This window comes from Martes martes (assembly GCF_963455335.1).
Source record: "Martes martes genome assembly, chromosome: X".
Classification (NCBI taxonomy): domain Eukaryota; kingdom Metazoa; phylum Chordata; class Mammalia; order Carnivora; family Mustelidae; genus Martes; species Martes martes.
In genome coordinates this window covers 55,369,043-55,394,012 of record NC_137897.1, presented here as the reverse complement: position 1 = coordinate 55,394,012, position 24,970 = coordinate 55,369,043, and the positions used below count along the sequence as shown (strand labels likewise).

Sequence of the window (24,970 nt, the reverse complement as noted above, 5' to 3'; positions counted from 1 at the left end):
AAAAAAAACAACTGTGGGGCACCTGGGTGGCTCAGTCACTTGGTCCTCTGACTCTTGATTTCGGCTCAGGTCATGGCCTCAGGGTCATAGGATAGAGCCCCACATCTGCTTGGGATGTTCTCTTTCTCCCTCTCCCCAGCCCTTGCCCCCATTCACACGTACTCTCTCTCTCTCTAAAATGAATAAATAATTCTTTAAAAATTAAAATTAAAAAAATTAAAGAGCTAAACAAAATCAAAGATAGAAAGGTATTAGGAGAGGGGCACCTGGGTGGCTCAGTGGGTTAAAGCCTCTGCCTTCAGCTCAGGTCATGATCTCAGGGTCCTGGGATCAAGCCCCGCATCGGGCTCTCTGCTCGGCGGGGAGCCTGCTTCCTCCTCTCTCTCTGCCTGCCTCTCTGCCTACTTGTGATCTGTCTGTCAAATAAATAAATAAAAAAGAAAGGTATTAGGAGAAAATATAGGAAAATCATTTTTTAATTATGGGATGGAGAGGACCGATCCAGAAGCTGGTGCAGGAAAAAAAAGTAGATTCAGTTACCTAAATTTTTTAAAAGATTTTATTTATTTATTTGAAAGAGAGAGAGAGCACAAGCACAAGCAGGGGGAGTGACAGAGGGAAAGGGAGAAGCAGGGTCCCCGCTGAGCAGGGAACCTGATGTGGGACTCAATCCTAAGACCCTGGGATCATGATCTGAGCTGAAGGCAGACACTTAACCAACTGAGCCACCCAGGTGCCCCTCAGTTACATAAATTAATAAATGACCCAAGATACCACAGAAAGCTTTAAAATATGCCATAGACTTAAATGATAAAATATTTGTATCATTTTAATTTATTTTTTAATTTAAGTTTATACACAATGTTACATTAGTTCCAGGTGTACAACTTAGTGATTTGACAAGTTTTATACATTATCCTGTGTTCAGCATAAGTGTAGCTACCATCTGTCCCATTACATCACTATTACAGTATCACTGACTGTAATCCTTATGCTGCACCTTTTATTCCCATGACTGATCCATTCCATAACTGGAAGCCTGTATCACTTTCTCCCCTCCATCCATTTTGCCCAACCCTGCCTCTCTCTGCTTTGGCAACCATCAGTTAGCTCTCTGTATTTATTTATTTATTTATTTATTTTTAAAGATTTTTATTTATTTTATTTATTTGACAGACAGAGATCACAAGTAGGCAGAGAGGCAGGCAGAGAGAGAGAGAGGAGGAAGCAGGCTCCCCGCCGAGCAGAGAGCCCAGTGCAGGGCTTGATCCCAGGACCCTGGGATCACGACCTGAGCTGAAGGCAGAGGCTTTAACTCACTGAGCCACCCAGGCGCCCCTAGTTCTCTGTATTTATAAGTCTGGTTCTGCTTTTTGTTTATTTATTCATTTGTTTGGGTTTTTTTAAAGGTTCTACTTATGAGTATAATCATATGGTATTTGTCTTTCTCAGTCTGACTTACTTCACTTAGTATAATACCTTCCAGGTCCATCCATTCATGTTGTCTCAAGTGGCACAAACTCATCCTTTTTTATAGCTGTGTAATATTCCTCTGTGTGTGTATGTGTGTGTGTGTGTGTGTCCATTTGTCTGTCAATGGACACATAGGTTGTTTCCATATCTTGGCTATAATGTTGCAGTAAACATAGGGGTACATATATCTTTTTGAATTAGTGTTTTTGTTTTCTTTGGGTAAATACCCAGTTGTGGAATTATTGAATCATATGGTATTTCTATTTTTCATTTCCTGAGGGACCTCCATACTGTTTTCTTTCCACAGTGGCTGCACCAGTTTGCATTCCTACCACCAATGCATGAGGGTTCCTTTTTTCTCCACATCCTCACCAACAGTTGTTATTTCTTGTCATTTTGATTTTAGCCATTCTACCTGGTATAAGGTGATACCTCATTGGAGTTTTGATTTGCATTTCCCTGATGATCAGTGATGTTGAACATCTTTTCATGTGTCTGTTGGCCATCTGTAAGTCTTCTTTGGAAAACGTTTACTCAGGTCCTCTGTCCATTTTTTAATCATTGTTTTTTGGGGGTTGAGTTGTGTACATTTTTATATTTTGGATAGTAACACCTTACCAGATAGATCATTTGCAAGTATCTTCTCCTATTTATCAGGTTGTCTTTTTATTTTGTTGATGGTTTCCTTTGCTGTGCAAAAGCTTTTTATTTAAATGCAGTCCCAATAGTTTATTTTTGCTTTTGTTTCCCTGGCCTTAGGAAATATCTAGAAAAATGTTATATGGCTGGTGTCAGAGAATGTACTGCCTGTGCTCTCTTCTAGGATTTTTATGGTTTTTGGGTCTCACATTTAGGTCTTTCATCCATTTTGAGTTTGTGTTTGCATATGGTGTTAGAAAGTGGTCCAGCTTTATTCTTTTGCATGTGGCTTTCCAGTTTTCCTGGCACTGTTTATTGAAAATACTGTCTTTTCCCCTATTGTATATTCTTACCTCCTTTGTCATAGATTAATTGACTATATAATTGTGGGTTTATTTCTGAGGTCTCTATTCTGCTCCATTCATCTATGTGTCCGTTTTTAAATTAAAAATCAATAAGAAAAAAATTGCCAGCACCAGAAAAAAATGAGCAAAAGCGATGGCTTTTTTTTTGTAGGTAAGTAAGCTACAAAAGAAGACATGCAGTTGGCTGAGAAACACATGCAGAAGCTGTTCAACCACAGAATTAATCAAGGAAATCTATATAAACAAAAATATATTTCTTTGTTAACATCAGGTGAAAATGGAGAGATTTTCCACTAAATTAGAGAGTGTGCTTGAGAAAATACTAAAAATATAGACGGTAACCAGTCAAAGGCTGGTGAGTGCCCCTGGCTTCTACTCTTATCTGTGCCACAAACATACTGTGTGGCCCTGAGCAGATGGCACTGAATCTCTTGGCCTCAGTTTCCTTATCAATAAAAGGAGGTTTCTAGAGACTTCCACCTCTGTAATGGCGGTATGAGAATCTGACTGGGCATGTTCCGCAGCCATACTGGTGAAAGTTATAGAAAAAACAACTGGGGGCACCTGGGTGGCTCAGTTGGTTAAGCGTCCAACTCTTGATTTCAGGTCAGGTCATGATCTCAGGGTTGTGAGCTTGAGCCCTGCATCAGGCTCCTCACTCAGCAGGGAGTCTGCTTGAGGATCCTTTCCCTCTGTCCCTTCCCCCACCAGCATGCACACTCTTGTGCTCTTACTCAAATAAAAATAAATCTGTGGGTGCCTGGTGGCTCAGTTGGTTAAGCATCTGCCTTTCGCTCAGGTCATGATTTCCATGTCCTGGGAGAGAGCCCCACATCAGGCTCCCTGCTCAGCGGGGAGTCTGCTTTTCCCTCTGCCCCTCCCCCACTCCTGTGTGCTTCCTTTCTCTCTCTCTCTCTCTCTCTCCCCCACCTCAAATAAATAAATAAAATCTTTAAAAATAAATATTTTAAAAGAAGGAAAAGAAAAAAAAACTGAAGTCTTTAGAAATTATTAAGAACACACAGAAAACAAAAGAGCGATCTATTCAAGAAAATCTACTAAATGTTGGTAAGAACCTTAAGTGCCTGTGCTACTTGAGCCATGACCCACTCACTCCCTGCCCCACCTCCAGCTTAGCATGATGGAAGCTCCACTCCAGGAAAGTGTAGCCAAGGAGAAAATGTTCCCACTCCCCTCAGCCTCCCAATCAAAGGATGTGATGTCCCACAAAGAACCGCAGGGTGTCAGCACTTACTATCCCACCTTCAGTGCCAAGCTACAGAGGCTAAATTTTTGGCAAGAATGGCCAAAAGAGTGAGGCCTCCCTTCCTTTTCCCAGCCCCCACTTATTGGGCAAAGGATCTACTTCAGGCAAGTCACCACTGGAACCCTTGCTCCAGCTAACTCTTAGGGCAGAGGTTCCCCACCCAAAGAAGCCAGCCAAGAACACTGAGACTACCACCTTACTCAGTACCCTACTCTAAAAGCAGGTGTATCACTTGGAAGAAAGGGTCCACTGCCCCCCCCCCCAAACTCTGGAGCAGGGACCTAGAGATATTTTGCCCCAGGGTAAGGGCAGTCTTTAAGAACAGAGGCTGTGTCCTGAGAAGCAACATAAGAAGCTTCACATGTGAAGGAAACAGACTTTGCCATAAAAAGAAATCAGTTACTGACACATACTACAACATGGATGGATCTTCAAAGCATTATGCTAAGTGAAAGATGCCAGTTACAAGGACTACATACTGTATGACTCCATTTATCTGAAATGTCCAGGGTAGGCCAGTCTGTTAGAGCAAGGAATTAGATTAGTGGTTGCCAAGGGATGTGGGGGGAGTTTGGGGGGAATTGGGGGGTGACTACCATGCACAGGGTTCCATTTAAAGGGGATAAAAATGTTCCTAATTGTGGCAATGATTGCAGAACTCTGTGAATATACCAAAAGCCATTGAATTGTATACTTTAAATAGGTAAATTATATGGTACTTGAGTTATATCTCAATTAAAACTAATGTGCACAATAATCACTTCAGGAACCCTGAGGGAGAACCTAAAGAGACAGTCATCGCGTTCCAGAACACCTTGTTTTGTTAGAGATATGTATGACTGCTGTATTTATTAAGATGGTGAGGACAGGGGGCGCCTGGGTGGCTCAGTGGGTTAGGCCTCTGCCTTCGGCTCGGGTCCTGATCCCAGGGTCCTGGGATCAAGCCCCGCATCGGGCTTTCTGCTCTGTGGGGAGCCTGCTTCCTCCTCTCTCTGCCTGCCTCTCTGCCTACTTGTGACCTCTCTGTCAAGTAAATAAATAAAATCTTTAAAAAAAAAAAAAAAGATGGTGAGGACAGAAAAAACTGGCTTCGATTATGAGCCCCAGAAAGTCCTAAGAGCAAACACCTCTTTTTGCCATCATTGACTTGTATTTCACCTAGGCCAGTCTATGTCACTTTGGGGTGAGTAGCTGCGCTGATGCATTACTTTATTGAAGAGTAAGATTCTCCTGAGCAATGCTGGATATGAGGGCAGCTAATACAAAGGAAAATAAAACTCCTCTGCTGTTTCCTAACTAATTGAATGGTACTGTCGTTCTTCTAGTTGCCCCAGCCAGACATCTAGGAATCACACCCCATTTCTAGCGTATCACCAAGTCCTGTCAGCTCTGCCTCCTAAATATCTCAGACTCATTCACGTCTTCCCATCCTCTAACATGACCAACCTTGGTCAAGTTATCATCTTTACCTCAGCTACTGTAGGAAACATTTAGCAGGTCTCCTTGCATCTCTTGCTTTCTTTTCCATCAAGTGAACAGAATGATGTTTTTACCTTCCTTAATCTTTTTCTGTAGTTTCCCACTGCTCTTAAGGACCAAACTTCTGAATGTGGCCTATAAGGCCCCAGCTCCCTGTCTGTCCTCATCTTGAACCACTCTTTCCCTCACTCTCTGCCCTGTTAGCCACGCTGTACTCAGCAGCACCACGAGTTACCAACTGCTAACAAATCTAGTGGCCTCTATCTTTACCCTGGCCTTCATTATTAGCCACTGCCTCCTCACTGGAATTTTTTCCTTTGTCCTTTATTTTCACACTGCTCCTCTGCATTGTCGTTTCACTCTTCCACCCAACTGTGAACATTTCCATGATTCTCTGCTCTTTTCCTCTCTGCATTCTGTAACTCTGTCCTTCAAGTGAATTGATGCACTTCAAGTATTACCTAAGTTCCAATCCATATCTGCAACAGCCTACCTGTCTCCCAAAGCTACCTCAGGCCCGACATGATTAAAAGAGAACTTATCATTATCTTAATCCTTTATCCCCAGAATCATCTTCCAGTTTCTTCTTTCAATGGTATCAGCATTCTCTCAGCCACTTAAACCGTGTACTTTTGAGCCATTTTCAATTGATGTACCTTTCATCGCCCGTATCAAAGCAGTTCCCAGGTTTTATGGATTCTTCCTCCAGAATGTTTCTTACATCCTTCCACTGCCGCCGTGTTAGTTCCTGCCCTCACCACTTCATCCGTAGACTTTTAACAATTCCATTTGAACAGGTCTCGCTGTTTTCTCACACTCACATCCGTTCTAAACACCACTGGCCTTTCACTCTTACTTAGTCTCTAATTTCATCATTATCCATTCCCTTCTCAGAAACTTTCATTGTTATCTCATTACCGGCAGAATAAATTCCCAAATCTGTGGCTGCTGATGCAAAACCCTTTATGTTCCAGGCCAGTGTTTCACGAACTACATTCCACAAGATGTCAGTAAATGGTCTCCGTACCTTGTATTAAGCACAGTCACATGATTTCTTTTCTGTAAAACTTCCTAAAATGCATAATGAACTAATGTGATGGTTTTTATTGACCTTCTGTTTTTCATGACACTAATGTTCTGAGGAAAAGCTTTTAGGACATACTTAGGTGGCCCTAGCCCACATTTCTCGTCCTGTTTCCCACTAATTTCCCTACATAAATTGTCCGCTTAGGCCAAACAAGGGTTAGTCCCCCTGAGACGTCTACAGCCTCAAGCAAGTCCAGGTCTTTATTTGTTCTGTTCTGCCCGCATGGAATCCCTTCTCTTTCTCTGTAGGTCTACATTATAATTTTTATTGAGGCATAACTCATATATTATAAAACTCACAGTGTTCAAGTATCCAGTTCAGTGGGTTTGGGTATATATTGTGCAAGCACCATCAGTGTCTGATTCTGTAACATTTCCGTCACTCTGAAGAGCCCCTGTAGCCACCAGCCGCCCTTCCCCGTTCTTCCCCACCCCAGCCCCTGACAGCCGCACATGTGCTTTCTGTGCATTTGCCTGTTGTGGAGCTTTCAGATCATTTCTGTATGTCTAGCTCCTCTTCCTCTGCCCTAAGGCCAGGTTTGTTTGTTCATCATTTGGTTGTTCAGTTACAGTCGCAACCCTGTCAGACACCGTACCAGGCTGTGACTTTATGAAGGTAGATTCTGTGCTGCCTTCAAGGAAGTCCCAGCGTCATAGGGGAGATGGACAACACGGTGTCAGAAAGCGCTGCTGTAGTGCTGCGCGCAGAGGGCCGTGGGAATAGAGGGCCATGGGGCTCAGGCAGTGGCTCATGGAGGAGGGAGCCTTGGACTGGATGTTGACTCATTCGTTCGTGCATGCATCCGTCAAACATCTGTCGTGCCCCTCTGATGTGCCAGTCATGGTGTGCGACTCTGAGGACACCAAGGTGAGCAAGAAAACTGCCCTACACCTCGCAGAACTCAGCTGTCTGGCGGAGGAGATGAACACAGAAACGGTACCAAAGCAAGATGATAGAGGTATTAGAGGGATGTAAAGCTTGCTATGGAAGCAGAGAGAAAGGAGCACTTGACTCCGCTTGTGAATTTGAAGAAAGAAGAGGCGTTTACTGAGTGGACAGGGACAGGGTGGCATTTCAAGCAGAGATGAGACCTCCTCTGACTGTGCCAGTCTAATGCTCGTTTGGTTTTTCTTTTTTTTTAACTGAATCAGAGCACCTAATGCCCGTGTTCCTCTGACTAGTCCTTACTCGCATACCTTGTGTAGTCCTCTCTGTACATGGATGCCTTGTCTCCCCAAAGGCACTATGTGTCCTTTAGGATAAGAGCTTTGTTTTATCCCTCTTAGCACCCTCATTCTCAGAGTGTTTTATGCATGGTGCTTTCTATAGACCCAAACGAGTGAAAGAATTTCAGCTGAGACATCACGGACACTCCCAAGAAACTGCGGCCCAAGTCTTCTGTCACATTTCCCCCTTCAGGGGCCTGTTGTGTGGACGCAGGGCTTTAACCTGAATTGAGCACTTGAATGCTCCCTTTGGGGTCCATCTCCTATACAAGAACTTGGAAAGTAGCTCCTCAGACTAATCCCTTTCATTATTGCAAAATCTCGCGATAAGCCGCATTAAAGACTACCCTTCAGTGAAGGGACCGTCTTAGAAATGGCCCCTTTTGTTCATAGCTAGGTACATGTTATCAGCACAAAGGATTAGTATTTTTTATTACAGTTGGTTGACTTTAAATAAAACAGATTACCCTCCAAAATAAAGCAAAAACTGAGATCGTCCAAAGAAGGAATTTTGTCTCAAGATTGTAACAGTGAAATCCTGCCCAAGTCTCCAGCCCACTGGCTTGCCCTACAGATCTCAGACTCAAGATTGCAACATCATCTCTTACCTGAATATACAGCCTGCTGGCCTACCCTACAGACTTCCAACTTGCCAGCCCCCACAATTGTGGGAGCCAGTTTCTTAAAATAAATCTCTCTATATATGCAAAACCTAAAGATGAATATAATTTCTGTTCTAAATACACACTGATGATTCAGGTCAAGGAAATGAACAGATTCAATAAAACTGCTTCTTGACAAGCTTCTCTGAGAATTGGAGATAATAGACTGAGGACAGCACCAAGGGGAGCCCCCAACAAGATACAGGGTTTTTCTCCTGCATCAGAGAGACCAAGACTCAGCCCAAGTGGGCCTCGGTGCTTTTTCAGTTTACATGTCACTTCATGAAGCCTTGCTGTGGAGCATTCTAGAGCTGACGAACCTTCAAGATGCTCTCCTCCTACTCCCAAGGAGCTTGGGATTGTTCATGGAGGCTGTGGCTCTTTCCTTGGTGTTAGCAGCGCACCCACTGTTTGTTTAATAATAATGGGGCATGGTGCTGATCCTGTTCTTTGATTTCAGGAAGGCTACCCAGAAGCAGAGATTCTCTGGCTGATGATCAAGTCCTGGAACACCGGCATATATATGTATGGCAGGAGAAAGTATGTATCTGCAGAAAAATGGTGTGGCCTAGCCTTGCGTTTTCTGGACCACCTTGGCTCCCTCAAGAGAAACTACGAAACTCAGGTGAGGAGGGAGAGGGCTAGGGGTGGATAGAATGACCTGGGGAGCAGAGAGGTTCTATCTGGGCGCCTGGTAAAGACTCAGCCCTACTTTCCTTGGCTGGGAAAGGATTCTGATCATTGTTCCTTGCAGTGGTTCCATAGAATCGCGAGAGGGGACTATAAACAGTAACGTCTTAGAGCGAAAACCAGGGAGGATGGTGAACTTGGTGTCAGTGGGGAGCCTAGGGAGAGCAAGTGGAATCTAAGAAGAATGCCAAGGTAGAACTCTGGAAGGGTGCATCACTGTCCGTGCCAGTGCAAGTAGGGAAGGATGCCCACTGGGCCAACATTGACGGTTTCTGGAGGTGTTTTCGCCAGGGGGTTGTCTGGGTTGCAGACTTCTAGGCCACTAGTTAACCAGGAGAGGCTTGGTGGGGGGAAAAAAAGTCTTGCTACCAAGTAAGAACAAAGGATATTTTATGTTTTAAGCACCTTCTCCCTTACAACAGCTGATTGTCCCAAGTGAACGGACCTCATGCGATAGGGTCCTGCTTTCCCTTAAGAGTCTGCGAAGCTGTGACACATCTCCCTGTGTCTCAGGAAATCTACCTGCTGTTCTCTTCCCCAGGTGAATATTCTGTATAGTGAGCTTGTGGAAGCACTGGATCGAAAAAAGGGCTCACTTTTTAATGAAGAGTGAGAAGTGCTGGGACAAGGAATATGAGTGGGCAGGCTGCCAGCAACCTGAAGATGTTTGGTCCTGAGATGTTGAGCATTTAAATTCCTGCCAAACTTTCTGCTAAGTGTTTGTTTCTGTTTTCTCAGGTCCTATTTTCATGTTGTTAGATGACATTTTCTAAAATAAAAGCATTTTGACTTTTACTGCTGTGACCAGCTCATTTCTGGGGGACAAATAAATTTTCCAAGGTGCTAAGGATGTTATGTATTGAAATAGCCCCACATGAGAGCAGGGTGAGTCATGCCCCATGTGAACAGAAGGAGATGTTCATCCGAGTCCGACATAGGGTGCATCTCATTCCTGAAGGGCTCAAATTCTCACCACCTGAAGATAACAGAGAACCATGGACTCTGCATTAGAAGGACCTTAGTCATTACTGGGCCCAGAATTGATCAGACTCATAAATTCGCTCGATGAGAATGGGTGGTCCCGCCTCTATCAGAGCGTCTCTATCCTATGACCCAGAACTCCCAAAATAGCTCAATCCCCCTTTTTTGCTCTCTAATTGGCAAAAAGCCCTTCCTCATACTGAACAGAAATTTGTCTCCCTGTAGCAGTCTGCTTTCTCTGTCCCAGATGCCCTTTGGAGAACTGAAGACAGACGTCAAGCACCTCCCTATCCTCCTGGCTTTTTCTTCTGGTCGAACATTCCCAGACCCCCTCAGCGCGGTTCCTCATCTGATCCAGGCCCCTCACCTTCCAGGAACCAAATCCCACGTTCCAGTGAGGTCTGACCCACACAAGAGTTCAGCAGCCTCATTCTGGCTAGACTTGGATTAGTGCAAGTAAGTGCAGGATCACATTGGCTTTTCCCCCAAGTTGATTTTATTAACAGTGTTTAAATTTTGATTTTGAAATCATTTTCATACTTACAGAAAAGATGCAGATAAGCACACAGAACTGCCATCCACCCTTCACCCAACTTCCCTGTATGTCGACATTTTACCACATTGCTTTATCATTCTCTTTGTGTTTCTTTCTAAACCATTTGAGATTAATTTGTAGACATCTTGCTCCATGACCCCTTCATACGTCAGTGTGTATTTCCTAAAAACGAGGATACTCTTCTACAGGACCCCAGCTGAAATCAACAATGATGTGATTCCACTGTCTAACCCACAGGACCCCATTCAAATTTCCCTAATTGTCCTAATAAAGCTCTTCCTAAGTTCAGGAGCATAAGTTGCATTTAGTTGTCATGTCTCTTTCATCTCCTACAAACAGAAATAGTTTCTCATCCTTTCTCTTGTGACCTTGACATTTTTGAAGAGTACAGGCTAATTACTTTGTAGCATGAACCTCAGCTCCAGTCTGTTCGATGTTTCTAATGATTAGATTCAGTGTAAGCATTTTTGGAAGGTCTGCAACAAAATTGATATGTTCTTCTTGGTACATTGTACCAACAGTCACACAATGTCAATTTGTCCCATTACTGGTTAAGGTTAAGACGGCATGTCCCAGATACCCAGTAATTAATAAGTAATTGTGAAGTACATCATGGAAGATAATTGGATTTTCTGTTCCTCATTAAACTTCTACTTCCTAGTTTTAGCATCCATTGATGAGTCTTGCCTGAATCCATTTTTACCATAATGGTTGCTAAATGTTGATTTTTTACATTTCCTTTTTTTTTTAAGATTTTATTTATTTGTCAGAGACAGCGAGAGAGGGAACACAAGCGGGGGAGTGGGAGAAGGAGAAGCAGGCTTCCTGCAGAGCAGGGAGCCTCATGCGGGGCTCGATCCCAGGCCCCTGGGATCATGACCTGAGCCGAAGGCAGACGCGTAACCAACTGAGCCACCCAGGTGCCCGATTTTTAAATTTCCATCATTCTCACTTCATTTATGAGTTGGTGTTTGTTATGTGGAACATTTTCTTCTCCCCCACTTACTCATATTTTTTAAATGTTTTAACACAGACTGATGGATTTCTATTTTATTCAGTGAGTTATAATCCACTATATCTTTTTTTTTTTTTTTTTTTTTTTTTAGAAACTACTTTCTGGGGACACCTGGGTAGCTTAGTTACACGTCTGCCTTTGGCTCAGGTCATGATCCCGGGGCCCTGAAATTAAGCCCTACGTTGGTCTCCCTGCTTAGCAGGAGAGTCTGCTTCTCCCTCTCCCTCTGCCCTACTTGTGCTCTGTCTCTCAAATAAATAAATAAAATCTTAAAAAAAAAAAGAAACTATTTTCTGTCAACTTTATTTCCATTTGATTTGCCTTTGTGGACGAGCAACTTAAGACCACTCGGTGGAATGGGTTCCTACCCAGTCAGTGGCCTGAGCAGTGGGAGCTGTGGACCAGTTCTCAGCAGGGAACTACTGACTAGGCACAGAGAGGATGTCTGTGACTTCACGTTGAGTAGCAGTGAACTCAGAAGCTGGACTCTTCCAATTCACCCTGAAAGTCCTCCTGGGTCACAGCCTTTTCAGTGGCGGCCCACTCTTCCTTTTCAATCTCTTCAGGATCTCTGTAGAGGTAGAGATCAGGCATGACCTCCCGTGGGTGTCCACAGGAGATGGTGCCACGCATGTGCAGAACTTCTAGATCATCATTTTGCTGCTCAAAGCTGACTCCTCTGTCCTTGTGACACTTCCCATCTTCTGAACACTTCCTTACTTTGTCACCCAGTCAGATGTTCCTGCCTGGCTCATGCTGTATTTTCCCTTCCCCAGCACTGAAATCAGTAATTTCTCCAAGGATCCCTGGTTCCTTTTCATTGAGCATGGTAGCTAGTGCCCACGTTGTGGGGCACTCATTACTGGGGCACCATTGTTTCTAGGTCCTCTCAGTGGATAGAGCTAGGAAATAGTATCCAGAGATCTTTTTTCTTTTTTTTTAAGTGATCTGTACACCCAGTGTGGGGCTGGAACTCATGACTTTGAGATCAAGAGTTGCATACTCTACCGACTGAGCCAGTCAGGCACCCCCCAGAGCTAGGAAATAAATGTGTGTCTGTGTGTATACATCTACACATACAGGTGCATATCTATAGATATACAGATATAGATACAATTGACCCTGGACAGAGGGTGACAATCCCTACCCAGTCAAAGCCCCACATACAATTCTCTGACTTCTCAACTTCACTACTAACAGCGTACTGTTGACTGGAAGGCTTACCAACAACAGTCGGTTGACACTTATCTTGTATGTCTATTATATACTCTATTCGTACAGTAAAGTGAGCTAGAGAAAAGAAAAAGTTAAGGAAATAAAAAAAAATCATAAAAAGCCTATCTATGTACATACATAAAACAGAGTTCGTACTGGGCACCTGGGTGGCGTGTTCAGGTAAGGAGCCGACTCTTGGTTTTGGCTCAGGTCATGACCTCAGGGTCATGGGATCGAGCCCTGCTTCAGATTCTCTCTCCCTCTGCCCCTCCCACTCGTGCTCTCTCTCTTTCTTTCTAAAATCAATAAATCAATCTTAAAAAGAGTTCATCTGATAAATCCATTGTCAATCCAACACCAGAGAATTTGTTCTAGCCTTCTTCCCCTTCCATATCTGCAACCCTTCCATATCTCCTCCAACCCTGAGAAACCTGGCTCCCATGAACCTCAAATATCCACTCATTTGCTCAAGCTCTCTGTTCGAGAATGCTCTCCCAGCTATGCGGCTGTCTCCTCAGTCCTAACCCCACCAGCCTGACCATGAGAGCTGCCCCTTTGACTGCCCATCGGCTGAGCCCACCCACCTGGCTAGCAAGCATTTTGAGTCCCCAGCTAAGTCCCTGCCAAGGGGAAGGGCAAGGGACCACAGCTGGCATGTAAGCAGGCATAGTGTTGGCTTACTTGACTTACTGTTTACCCTCCCCAGCCTTCACCTTAGCTTATTCGTCCCGAGCTTTGAGAAGTCAGCCCAAGTGTCACTTCCTCTGAGAAACCTTCCCCTGACTGGGCTGGGTTCCTTTGTCATATGCTCTCCTGGCACTCGATTTTATTCATCACAGTTTGTCAATATATATTTGCTTGCGGACCAAAATTGATTATTAGCTGTCTCTTCCAATAGTCTTTAAGTTCCAGAAGGGCAGCCAGTGCCCTGGTTTTCCTCACCATTGTATGTCCCCAGTGTCTAGCACAGTTCCTGGCACTTTCAGTAGATAGTTGTTGAAAGAATGAATGAAAACTCCTTTTGTCCTGTACCTTCCCGCCATTAGTTAGTGTCTCAGCTTGTACTTCCAAGTTTTCTCATCTGAGTACATTCGTCTCTATGAAATTGTTCTTGCCGGTTGTTCTTTTTGGGTGGAGTCTGTCTGTATTATGTTGTTACTCCCCTCAGACCTACTTTATGTGCATATTTGGTCAGCATGCCATCTAATATCTTTCTTTAAGAAGATTTTATTTATTTTTTTGTCAGAGAGCACAGGCAGAGGGAGAAACGGGCTCCCCGCTGAGCAGGGAGCCCAATATGGGGCTCGATCGTGGGAGCCTGGGATGGTGACCTGAGCTAAAGGCAGATGCTTAACCGACTGAGCCACCCAGGCATCCCCTGTCTTGAGCTATTCTTAAGTAAAGGGCTTTTTAAAGCCATTGTGATCACTAGCTCCCTTCTAGGTGTCATGCAAACCATCCCTTCCCGTAACGTATTCTAGAAATTTGCCTGATTTGCGTGATTAAGATGAAACCTACCAGTCTAAAGCTTGTGCGACCTCCCACCTTCTCTTTGTTTATTTTTTATTTTTATTTTTTCCCCATCTTCCCTTTAAAGAGGAGCATGTGTCCTTCTCTAGGTTTCCAGCATTTTTCTTATTCCCCAAAGATTACAAACACCAGTGCAGTGATCTCATTTACACGTTATCCCTCTCAACATCCTGAAACATAATTTGTCTGGGGCCAAGAGACTCAAAATCATTTAAAGCACCTTGCTGTTTTCTTAGAACTTCTGAAGTTACTCTGAGAGTTTCCTTTTAGCAATGTCTGCTTGACCCTTTCCAGACTAATGGGCAGAGTTTGTGTGGCGGGCAGACCAAAGTGGAGTAGGAGTTCAAGAGGTCATCTTTATCTTTGTTGTCTGTTGTCCAGTTCATGTTTAAGCTCATACCCTGCGGCACTATTGGAATTCTATTTTGCATGTGCTTATAATTTTAAAAACTAATTTTAGTTAAAACATACTATCTGCCCCAACTTGCAGACTTCCAGGCCTCCTTCCTTTGCTTCCTAATGCAAACAAAAGTGAAAACAGCCTCTTTTTCTTATTCCTAGAATTAGCTCATTTGGGGTCAGGCCTTCCTGAGAGGATTTTGGCAGTTCTGTGTTACTGTTTCATATTCAGCGCTGGTCAGATGCCCTGCTTTTCTGCCTTTGTCATGTCTCATCATCAAAGGATTCTCTGTGCGTTTATATCAATTTCTTTAGATACCTTTCCTTTTATTTCTTCATTAAAATACCTCACTGTTACATGGTCAGAATTTAGTTTCTAAGGGCCTTTCACCCTTTTGGAAGGATGGCCAAACAGAAAGTACCAGAAAATGAAGTAGTCATGCATACCTACTCAGTGCTTAGCCCTTCATGTTTGCTATCTCATCTAATTGTCATAGCAAGTCCAGGAAGTCAGCAGGGGCTTTCTATCATGGTGCCTTCCTCCTGTCTTTTCTTCTCTCTTTCTCCCTCACTCCCTTGTCATCTCTGTAGAAAACTGAAGCCCAGAGAGTTTAAGTGACTTAAGCAAGGTCACACAGCTGGAAGAAGGCAGAAGCGTGATTTAAAGCTAGATCTATTGGACTCCTGCTTTTGCTTCGCCCTCATGCTACCTTTCTTTTCTCTGAGCCTTCTGAAGTCTGCCTTCCTGAGTTCTAGGGCAAAATGCCTTACTGTGTCCAGCCTTATGCTCTCACAAATTTTCCACTTCACCAATCGGCCCTTCCATTACTGGTTTGAATTAGGACCTGAAGAACAAACAATCCCTCTTGTTGGGTTCTTTACTTTCTGAAGGGTAATATTGTCAGCAAGACAAGCAAACAACTTCTAAATGTTCTGCCATGAGGCAAATGAAGCTAAGGACAACTCTGGACAGAGTCGTCATTGCTGCTAGACCTTGCCCAGGGCCATTTTTTGTGATCTGCACCGAGAGTACGTCATCCACTTCCCTCATCCTGCACGCGGGCGTGGGATGTACTTACACTGTAGTCCACCTGTTCTTTTCTCCTGTTGACGTCACTGAATCTTGGTAGTGGGCTCTGTCCTCATGCTTGTGGATTTCTCTACAGATAGGTCTACATGACCTCCCATTCTCAAGGCCATCCTTCTTTTTTTTTTTTTAAGATTTATTTATTTGAGAGAGAGAGAGAGAGCAGGGGGAGGGGGAGGGAGAGAAAATCCCAAGCCAACTCCCTGCTGGACGTGGAGCCCAACGCAGGGCTTGATCCCATGACCTGAGATCACGACTTGAGCCAAAACCAAGAGTCGGACGCTCACCTGACTGAGCCACCCAGGCACCCCAAGGCCATCTTTCTTCCTGAGACTGTGTTCTTCCTGATGCCACATTCCAGTTGTAAGTTTCATTCCTCCAAGTCTTAATGAGTTAAAAATTTCAGGTTTACTTCATAATGTTAGGTTGAACCATATGAAGTTGCCATTTGTATAGGCCTACGGTGGTAGAATATGGGCAATTTCATATGGTTCAACCCAACGTATGTGCCATGCATTGATGCAGAAACACCTTAAGCCATAAGTTCAACTTATGGTTCTTTTCGCAAATGCATTATTCTGTGACTGAATGGCCACCTCTTACAGTAGTCTTCTTGTCATATCTGATAGCATCCATAGTAATTGATTTTATAATATTATCAGGGCATTTTACTGCTTTCCCCTCCATTTTCAATTTCAAGTTCTCTTTATCAGATCAGCAAGGCCCTGGGTAAACAGATTTTTTGTTCAGTTATTGTAGAGAACTCCGTTTGTAGCCAAGAGCCCAGCACTCTAGTATTTTAAACAATGGTCTGGACAAGTCCTATTCTAAAATTCCATCTCAGGGCACCTGGGTGGCTCAGGGGTTAAGCCTCTGCCTTCAGCTCAGGTCGTGATCCCAGGGTCCTGGGATCGAGCCCCGCATCAGGCTCTCTGCTCAGCGGGGAGCCTGCTTCCTCCTCTCTCTCTCTCTGCCTGCCTCTCTGCCTGCTTGTGATCTCTGTCAAATAAATAAATAAAATCTTTTAAAAAAATAAAATAAAATTCCATCTCTACAGGCAGCCATTTCATCTTCCACATATTCTTTTCTTTTCCAAAGTACCGGTTTCCTTTTGTAAGAAGAAAAAATCACACATGGCCCCTCACGTCCTTGAATTTTCTGCACACAACCTCATAGTCCTTGGATATGGTTTCCATGTCTCCTTTGGGAGAACTCCCTCACCACTACACGGGGGACACCTGTTCGATTAAAAGATGAAGGAAGGTGAGGGATGCCTGGCTGGCTCAGTTGGTACAACATGCAACGTTTGATGTCGGGGTTGTGAGTTCAAGCCTTGTGTTGGGTGTAGAGATTACTTAAAAATAAAATATTTTTAAAATAAGAGACAGAGGCAGGTGGAAATCAGAAGCATTTGTTTGATGTGATTGCTTTCCCACAGCTCTCTGTTACACTGCAATGAGAATACACGATCAAAGAAAATATTCAGATATGTCTGCATTCTTCTGGCCCCTCCATAGTGTCAGTTGGGAAGTCACCAGCGATTCATTTGTCTGTTTGTTCGTTCATTCAGGCGGTCTTCCATTCATTCATCTGTCCACCCAACCAATGAGTACTTGTGGTCTAGACCCAGATCTTGCCCTCGATGAGCTTATAGTCCAACAAAGGAAGAGGTTAGGATTGCGTTTACTGTATTAGAGTGATTACAATATTAAAGCTAGAAAGTGAGGGGAGAGCGCTGAGATTCCAAAAGAGGGGATGAGAAAGTGCTTAGTGGAGAAGGCTGAACTCGACTTTAAAGATATGTAAAATTTGAACGAGGGGAAGGGTATTCCTGGCCAAATATATGTGTATATATGACAGCGTGGCAAAATTTGCACGCAGCATTTCCATCCAAGGAACAGTAGAATGGTTCATTTGCAGTGTAGAGTGCTTGAAGGGGAACCCGTGGGGGAAAGCTTAACAAGCCAGGCGGGAGACAGATTAGGGAGGATCTCAAATGTCTGGGCAAGGGGTTTGGACTTTATTCTGTAAGCCACTGAAGGAATCTGAGCTGGGGAGTGGTAGGGTGAGACAGGCTCTGGTAATATTAATTTAGGCAACGGTCGGCACATTGGATTGGAGAGGGAAGAGTCTAGAGGAAGGAAGGCTGATGTGGAAGCCATTGTCATTTCCCTACTTCAGCGTTTTGTAAAGCCCCATATTTTCATTAATGGCACTTATCAGTTTATAAGTATCTAGGTATTTGTGTGATTATTTGTTTAATGTCTGTCTTTTTGACAGTCAGCAGTCAAAGACAGCAGGCAAGTCCAGAGACTTGCCTGTTTTGTTCACTACTATATCCCCAGGGCCTGACACAGAGCATTGTTTGTTGAATGAATGAAAATAATGAAGAATTGGGGTGCCTGGGTGGCTCAGTTGTTAAGCATCTGCCTTTGGCTCAGGTCATGATCCCAAGGTCCTGGGATCGAGCCCACAATGGCCCTGCTCGGGGGGGGGGGAGCCTGCTTCTCTCTCTGCCTGCTGCTCCCCCTGCTCGTGCTCTCGCTCTCTCTCTGTCAAATAAATAAAATCTTTAAAAAAAAAAAAGAAAAGAAAAGAACGAAGAATTGAAGTGGAACCATAGCTGTGAAAACAGTGATGGTGAATGTGAGGACTACTAGAGACTCAATCCGAGATGATGCCCAGGTTTCACTTCTGGGCAGGAGACTGTTTTAACAGGTGTCAAATAGGGCAGATGGGCTGATGAGTATGCGGCCCGTGAAGGTAGGAAATCTGGCTGCTTGGCGGCCGGACCAACCTTTGAGAACGCGGTTTCCACGCACGGAGTGCTGAGGGCCAAAGCCGGACCGCGGAAACAAAGCGAGAAGGGCGCTGGTACCTGTAGGCGAGGCAGCGTAGCTCGGCAGCGCGCACCCTGGAACCAAATGGCCTGGGTTGAAATCCTTGCTCTTCCCTTTCCTAGCTCTGTACGACCTTGGGCCAATCACTTACCCTCTCCATGTGCCAGTTTCTTCATCTGTAAAATGCCTCTAACAATAGTCATTGAGCTGTTGTAAAGAGTAGATGAGCAAATAAACATGCAAAACTCCTAGAGGGATGCCTGGTGCGGAATCAGCCCTTTCGAATGTTTGCAATTATTCGACTCTTGCCCTCCGGTACGGTTCTTTGTTTCCCTGCACCCTCTAAATCTTGACTCCCTTTCGCCGTCCTCTTCTGCTCTTGGAGAGCTGTTCTTACCACCTCCTGGAAATCTTTCCTTCATGGGCTCTGGGGGGGCTCAGTGGGTTAAGTGTCTGCCTTCGGCTCAAGTTATGATCTCAGGGTCCTGGGATCAAGCCCCGCATCCCCGGGCTCCCTGCTCAGCTCAGCCAGGAGTGTGCTTCAAAAGAAAGGTTTCCTGCCTCTTCTGGGGCAGCTCCAGTGATGGTGGTTCTTAACTTCCTTTTGTTTTCCATTCTTCGACTCTTCCTAGTCTTGACTATGGTTTTTATTCCCCTCTACCTTCCCTATTGTTTGTCATCTCTTCTCCAGAATCATCCAATTCACTTCCCATGGGGTGGACCATAGTAGTCCATTGTGTCCTTCCTTGACATTCCTCTACTTAACAGCAGGGAGGTTTTCCCTGTTGTTGACCATTAGGATCTTTGAACTTTCCCTCCTGATCTTTCTTTTCTTTCTTTATCTCTTTCTCTTTCTTTCTCTCTCCCTTTCTTTCTTTCTATCTGTCTTTCTCTTTCCCACCCTACCCCCAGCTGCCTAGTAATTCCTCAACCTCTCTGATAAGCCAGAAGAACAAGGTTGTTCACAAACCTTTTTACTTCCTCAAGAAAAGTTGAAAGTTGAAAAGCTTGCATTTAGTGAAATGAGCACAAAGCCCCTGAACTGCTCCAACTGCAAGACAGAGATGGTAGGTCCTGGCCAGCAGGTCACTGGGACAGTGTCCATACGTCTTAGTTGGAGTTCTCGTGCTCTCATGTACAGCCGTCCCCCACACCTCCCTCACACTCCTCTCAAGTGACTGTCACTTAGAAATCCTGCCAGGTACTGATATCTGCCACTGTTAGGGCACCTGAACCCTCCTCACGAGGGCACCGAGTGGCCCGTCTGGCATGTCCACGCTCCTCTTTCCCTAGCACCGTTTCTGTGTCCAGCTGTAAGTAATCAGAATCTGCACCCTGTTCTGTGACAGCATTCCCCATTTTTTAAAAAGCTGTCCTGGAATCCTACCCCTCTTCCCAGCTGGGAAAGAGACATTTCCCCTGTCCTAGTCCATGCATCTCTTCTGGATCCTTTGCTGTCTCATGGCCGGCATCCGGCTCCTGTCTGTGTGTGATGTTCAGTTGTGCAAAAACCTAATGTGCTCACGTGCCATGCTCTTTGGCAGCTGTATTCAGACCTCCAGCCTCTGCATCACTGTCCCTGTGAGGTTTTTTGAACCGAAAATTTGCAAAAAGCACGAACTTTCTTTTTGTGGATTCATGGTGCACGTCCTTTAGCATTCTCTTTTATCATCACTGATAGGAGAGGCCCTAGAGCTCATCTGCACAACTTCCTCGTGTTTTAGATTAAGATAGTGAGGTCCAGAAAGAGGAAGTCATGCCACAATCATTTATTGAGCATCTGGCGCATATTAGCTGCAGTGAAGAATATGAAGATACCAGATGCAACCCCAGCCTTCAGAAGCTTTTTGTCTAGCTGGAGAAGACATAATGGGCGGCTAGCTACCACGAAAGGAAGAACAGGGCAAGTTCCGTAGAACCTGCTAGAGTGGCACAAAAGACAGCAAGGGGAAAGCCCTTCTGGAGTGACCAGTGACATCCTCGTGGAAAATGGCATTTGAACTGCAGCCTGAAGGATTTCATAGATGTGGGGACTGGACACACTCCAGACAAAAAGCCCAACTCACTGGTAAAAAGGCTACTATTCTAGGCTGGTTGGTAGAGAAACTTCGGGCTGAGCAGATTAGGGCCAGTGGAGGGCGGTAAATCCTTCCTTCTACCACATCCCACACCTGCTCCTCCACCACTCTGAGTCTACTGATCTTACAAGTCTCAACCTGAACGTCACCTCCTCCAGGAAGCCTTCCTGGGGCACCTTCTCTTAAGCGGGTCCTCTCATTACATCATCATCTGTTGCTGCATCCCATGTATGTCTTTCGTGACATTTAGTGTAATGTGTAATATGCTTAAGTCACTGACTTGTTTGTCGTCCTCCCCCAACTATACTAAAAGGTCCTTGAGAGCAGGGACTATCTTCTTTGGCTTGCCATTGTATTTTTAGCATCATGCAGGGCACCTGTCACTAGGTGCTTACCAAGCTGTGTCTCTGGCTATTGAGAGAGTAGGGGTAGTGATGAAAACAAAGGACCAAACTGAACGAATACGGTAAAGAATCAGCGCATTTTGGTAAGAGGTTGGAGAAAGAAAATTCATACTCACCACAGGTTTGGGCCTGGTCAAGTCTCTTCCCGCCGAGGCAGAGCCAAAGACCGGCGCGTTCCTTGTGCCTTTCGCTGCGCACCTACTACATGATGGGTGTTGTGTTGTGAGCTGCGGGAATGCACGTGACTAAGTCACAGTTTGTGACTTCACAGAGGAGTTAAGGGCAGGAAGACAAAAAGAGATAAGTGCAGTAAAATGTTCCAAGTGCGGCAGAGTGCGAGGAGGCACAGCTACTGTAGCCGGACAGCCCGTGCTTGACTCAGTCCTACAGGTTCCCAGCTGTGTGGCCTCCTTGGGCCTCTGTTTCCTCTTCTGGAAGAGGAGAGAACATCAGCATCATAGGGCAGTTTTGGGGGCACTAAGTGAAGGAAGTACAAAATGAAAGTCAGCTGTTACGAAGACGAAAGGTCTGGTACAGGGTCTCCCAGCACCAAGGAAGGGACAGTCAAGTTGACCTAAAGGGTGGGAGGGAAAAGGAGATGTTTCCCGAAAGAGAGCATAGGAGAGGAACTCCCTATCATCTTTCTATCTATCATCTATCTATCTCTATTTGAGAGAGAAAGACGGAGAGAGAGGGAACACAAGCAGGGGGAGTGGAGGAGGGAGAAGCAGGCTTCCTGCCCAGCAGGGAGCAGAGGTGGGACTCGACTCCAGGACCCAGGGATCACGACCTGAGCAGAAGGCAGACGCTTTACTGACTGAGTCACCCAGGTGCCCTAGGAGGGGAACTCTTGAACTGAGTCTTAAAAATATTAAGAGGAGTCTTCTGGGCAAGCAAGAAAGGGAGGCAGCAATGGGCAGAAAAAGAACTGTGAGACTGTGGTGTTCGGGGCTGGAGCAGATGGACGTGGGGAACCGTGAGGCAGGGGAGAAGGGCTGAGGCCTGGCGGCAGAAGGGCCGCGCTAAGGGGCTTGGACTTTTCCCTGTGGGTAGCAGGGCCCCATGCGAGGTGGAGAGCATCAGTGGCCGGTTCTGTGGGCTCCGTGGAGGACGACTGTGGGGACGGCAAGGCCAGTCAGGACAACATCCTCTGGCCCCTGCCCTTCACAGCAAGTAGGAGGGTCCGAATCCTTGTTCTCAGGCCACCCACTTCCCGGTCCTTTAAAGGACACCGGACACTTCCGGTCAGAGTGCCCGCAGAGGGGCAGGGACAGGACCCGAGAGTTCATTTGTTCGCCCGTGAAAACCAGCCGTGGGTATCACACCGTGACCGTGGGCTCAGCTCCACAGGGAGGGTATAGTCGGGGCTTCGCTGGGGAGGAACCGAGCGCGCAGGAGCCTCAGTGCTGCTCTTCCTTGTAAAGTGATGGGGGAGAGGCTTTTCCACGTGTGCAGTTTGACCTTCGGGAAGTTACCTGTACGGCCACAGAATGTCCTAGAGGGGCCAGGGCAATGACCGGGTCAAAGGATTAATGGAACTGAGGCCATGAAATGCTGGGCGGGAATGGGCCTGAACAGCAAAGTTTGTGAATGCTGACACTGGATGGCTCCTGCCAGGTCCCAGAGAGCTTGGTGTGCTTCTCCCCAACTTTGACCCTCATGTTTTGGACCCACTCATCTCGTTTCTACAAGGGTTTCTCACACCTTGGGCTTTCAGCGGTTGGCACCAGGCAAGCGCTGTCCCTGTGGAAAGGGCTCCATGGCATTTCTGCTTGAACCTGGTGTCCCTTCAGTCCCATCCTTTCTTGCTTGACCCCTGATCTCCGGGCTCTCCCCAGTCCTGCTGTCCAGCTCCCCCCTTCCCTCCGCATCCCTATCAGCTTCATCCCAGAGCATGTTTTGTACAAAAGCTTTTGGCTTCATTTAGGTCATTTCTAGTGGCTCTTTTGCCTCAAGAGAAGGTTGGTCATTTGTATCTGGACGAATCTTTTTTTAAGATTTTATTTATTTGACAGGGAGAGACACAGTGAGAGAGGGAACACAAGCAGGGGGAATGGGAGAGAGAGAAGCAGGCCTCCCGCTGAGCAGGGAGCCCGACGTGGGGCTCAATCCCAGGACCTCGGGACCATGCCCTGAGCCGAAGGCAGATGATTAATGACCGAGCCACCCGGGCGCCCCTGGACGAATCTTTTTTGTCGTCGTGAGTATTGCCCAAGGAAGGGTTTCATGTAAGGCTTGTCAGAGATGGAGAAAGCCAGACAGGGTTTGCTGGGTTGTCAGCAGCAGCAGAACCGGGGAGAAATCCAGCACTGACTCCCGGGGGGAGACGGGCCTCTAGCCATCTGGTCACAGCAGAGCTTGGGGGAGGGGGCGGCTGTCTACCTTGGGTGTTTCTGAGCTGCTCAGTGTCTCCCCTCTGGGGCCGAATTTTCTTCAGCTGAGCCTCCCCTAGGAGGAAGAGCAGCTGTCGACAGACTGAGCCTCAACAGGGTGGGGTGAAAGGCCTGGCTCTTTGGTCCCTCTGCACTTGGCAGCTGGAGTCCCTTAAGCCCTCAAGGAGCATTTTGGGGACTCCTTTTTGTCGGGCTGCCTTCTCGCAAATGAGAGAACATGTCAAAGGAAGCACCCTGCGAACTGTAAAGCGCCACAGACTGGAGAGGAGTCTCCTCCCTCCTGTGGCTTGGCCGCACACATCACGGCTTCTGACGAATGGTCACTCTTGACCGTAGTCACAGAGGTGGCTCACCGGGCTGTTCCGCAGAAGTTGCGGTGCCGTCAGCCAGGTCGCGAGTGCCTACTCTGGAGCTCCTCTCTTCAGGGGGCCTGCCACCCGCTCTGCCAGCTGGGTCCTACCCTGGGCCCATCTCCACCCTCGTTTTCCCTTGAGCTCTCAATGGTTTCTAGAAATGCTGGGAGCCAGTAGGCCAGCTTTTTCTTGCTGTATTTGTCACTCAGGGCCCCACTGCTAGCTTGGCCCCTTTCTCCTCAACAAACATCTTTGCAGTGGCAGGTGTCTCCCATCTTGTGTGCCTTTTGGGAAAATGTCAGCATTTTTCCCACAGAGAATATGGACACACCTCACACCTGGTTGGTGCTGTGAGGCAGTGTTTGTGGGCTGCAGTGGAAGCCCAAGCATATAGCTTTCACAAAGGACCCGGCACAACCACAGTGGTCTGGAAGCATTCAGAACACCTGACTCAGGGGCGCCTGGGTGGCTCAGTGGGTTAAAGCCTCTGCTTTCAGCTCAGGTCATGATCCCAGAATCCTGGGATCGAGCCCCGCATCGGGCTCTCTGCTCAGCAGGGAGTCTGCTTCCCTTCCTCTCTCTCTGCCCGCCTCTCTGCCTACTTGTGATCTCTGTCAAGTAAATAAATAAAATCTTTAAAAAGAAAAAATAAACCTTTAAAAAAAACACCTGACTCAGTCTGTGAATGGTCACTAAGTAGAGTCTTATGAAGATTTTACTTATTTTGGGGGCACCTGGGTGGCTCAGTGGGTTAAAGCCTATGCCTTCGGCTCAGGTCATGATCCCGGGGTTCAGGGATCGAGCCCCGCGTCGGGCTCTCTGCTCAGCAGGGAGCCTGCTTCCCCCTCTCTCTCTGCCTGCCTCTCTGCCTACTTGTGACCTCTCTCTGTCAAATAAATAAATAAAATCTTAAAAAAAAAGATTTTACTTATTTTTGAGAAAGCACGTGGGTGAGGGCAAGTGGAGGGGTGAGGAGAGGGGGAAGAAGCAGAGGGGCAAAGGGACAAGCAGACTGTGCTGAGCGTGGAGCCCAACGTGGGGCCGGACCTCACAACCGTGAGATCATGACCTGAGCCAAAATCAACAGTCGGATACTTCACCAACTGAGTCACCCAGGCGACCCTGAGCAGAGTCTTTTGGACCTCCAAGGTTGGAGACCTTCCCACGGCTCTGCGCCCACCCTCCCTTCTCGACCGCATGAAGAAGGTCTCTGAGCCACACACAGTTCATT

General features: G+C 46.1%; 1 protein-coding gene across 1 annotated transcript in view; it reads left to right on the top strand.

The window, feature by feature from the left end:
• Window positions 1-9,682, top strand: part of TEX11 (testis expressed 11) — a gene marked incomplete at its 5' end in the record, with an annotated part of 270,791 nt that extends 261,109 nt beyond the window's left edge. Inside the window, 2 exons of the mRNA XM_080795516.1 lie at window positions 8,659-8,823; window positions 9,430-9,682. Of these exons, the coding sequence (XP_080651642.1) occupies window positions 8,659-8,823; window positions 9,430-9,501 (237 nt within the window). The 3' untranslated portion in view covers window positions 9,502-9,682. The remainder of the gene's footprint in view (window positions 1-8,658; window positions 8,824-9,429) is intronic.
• Between the last annotated feature and the right edge of the window lie 15,288 nt (window positions 9,683-24,970).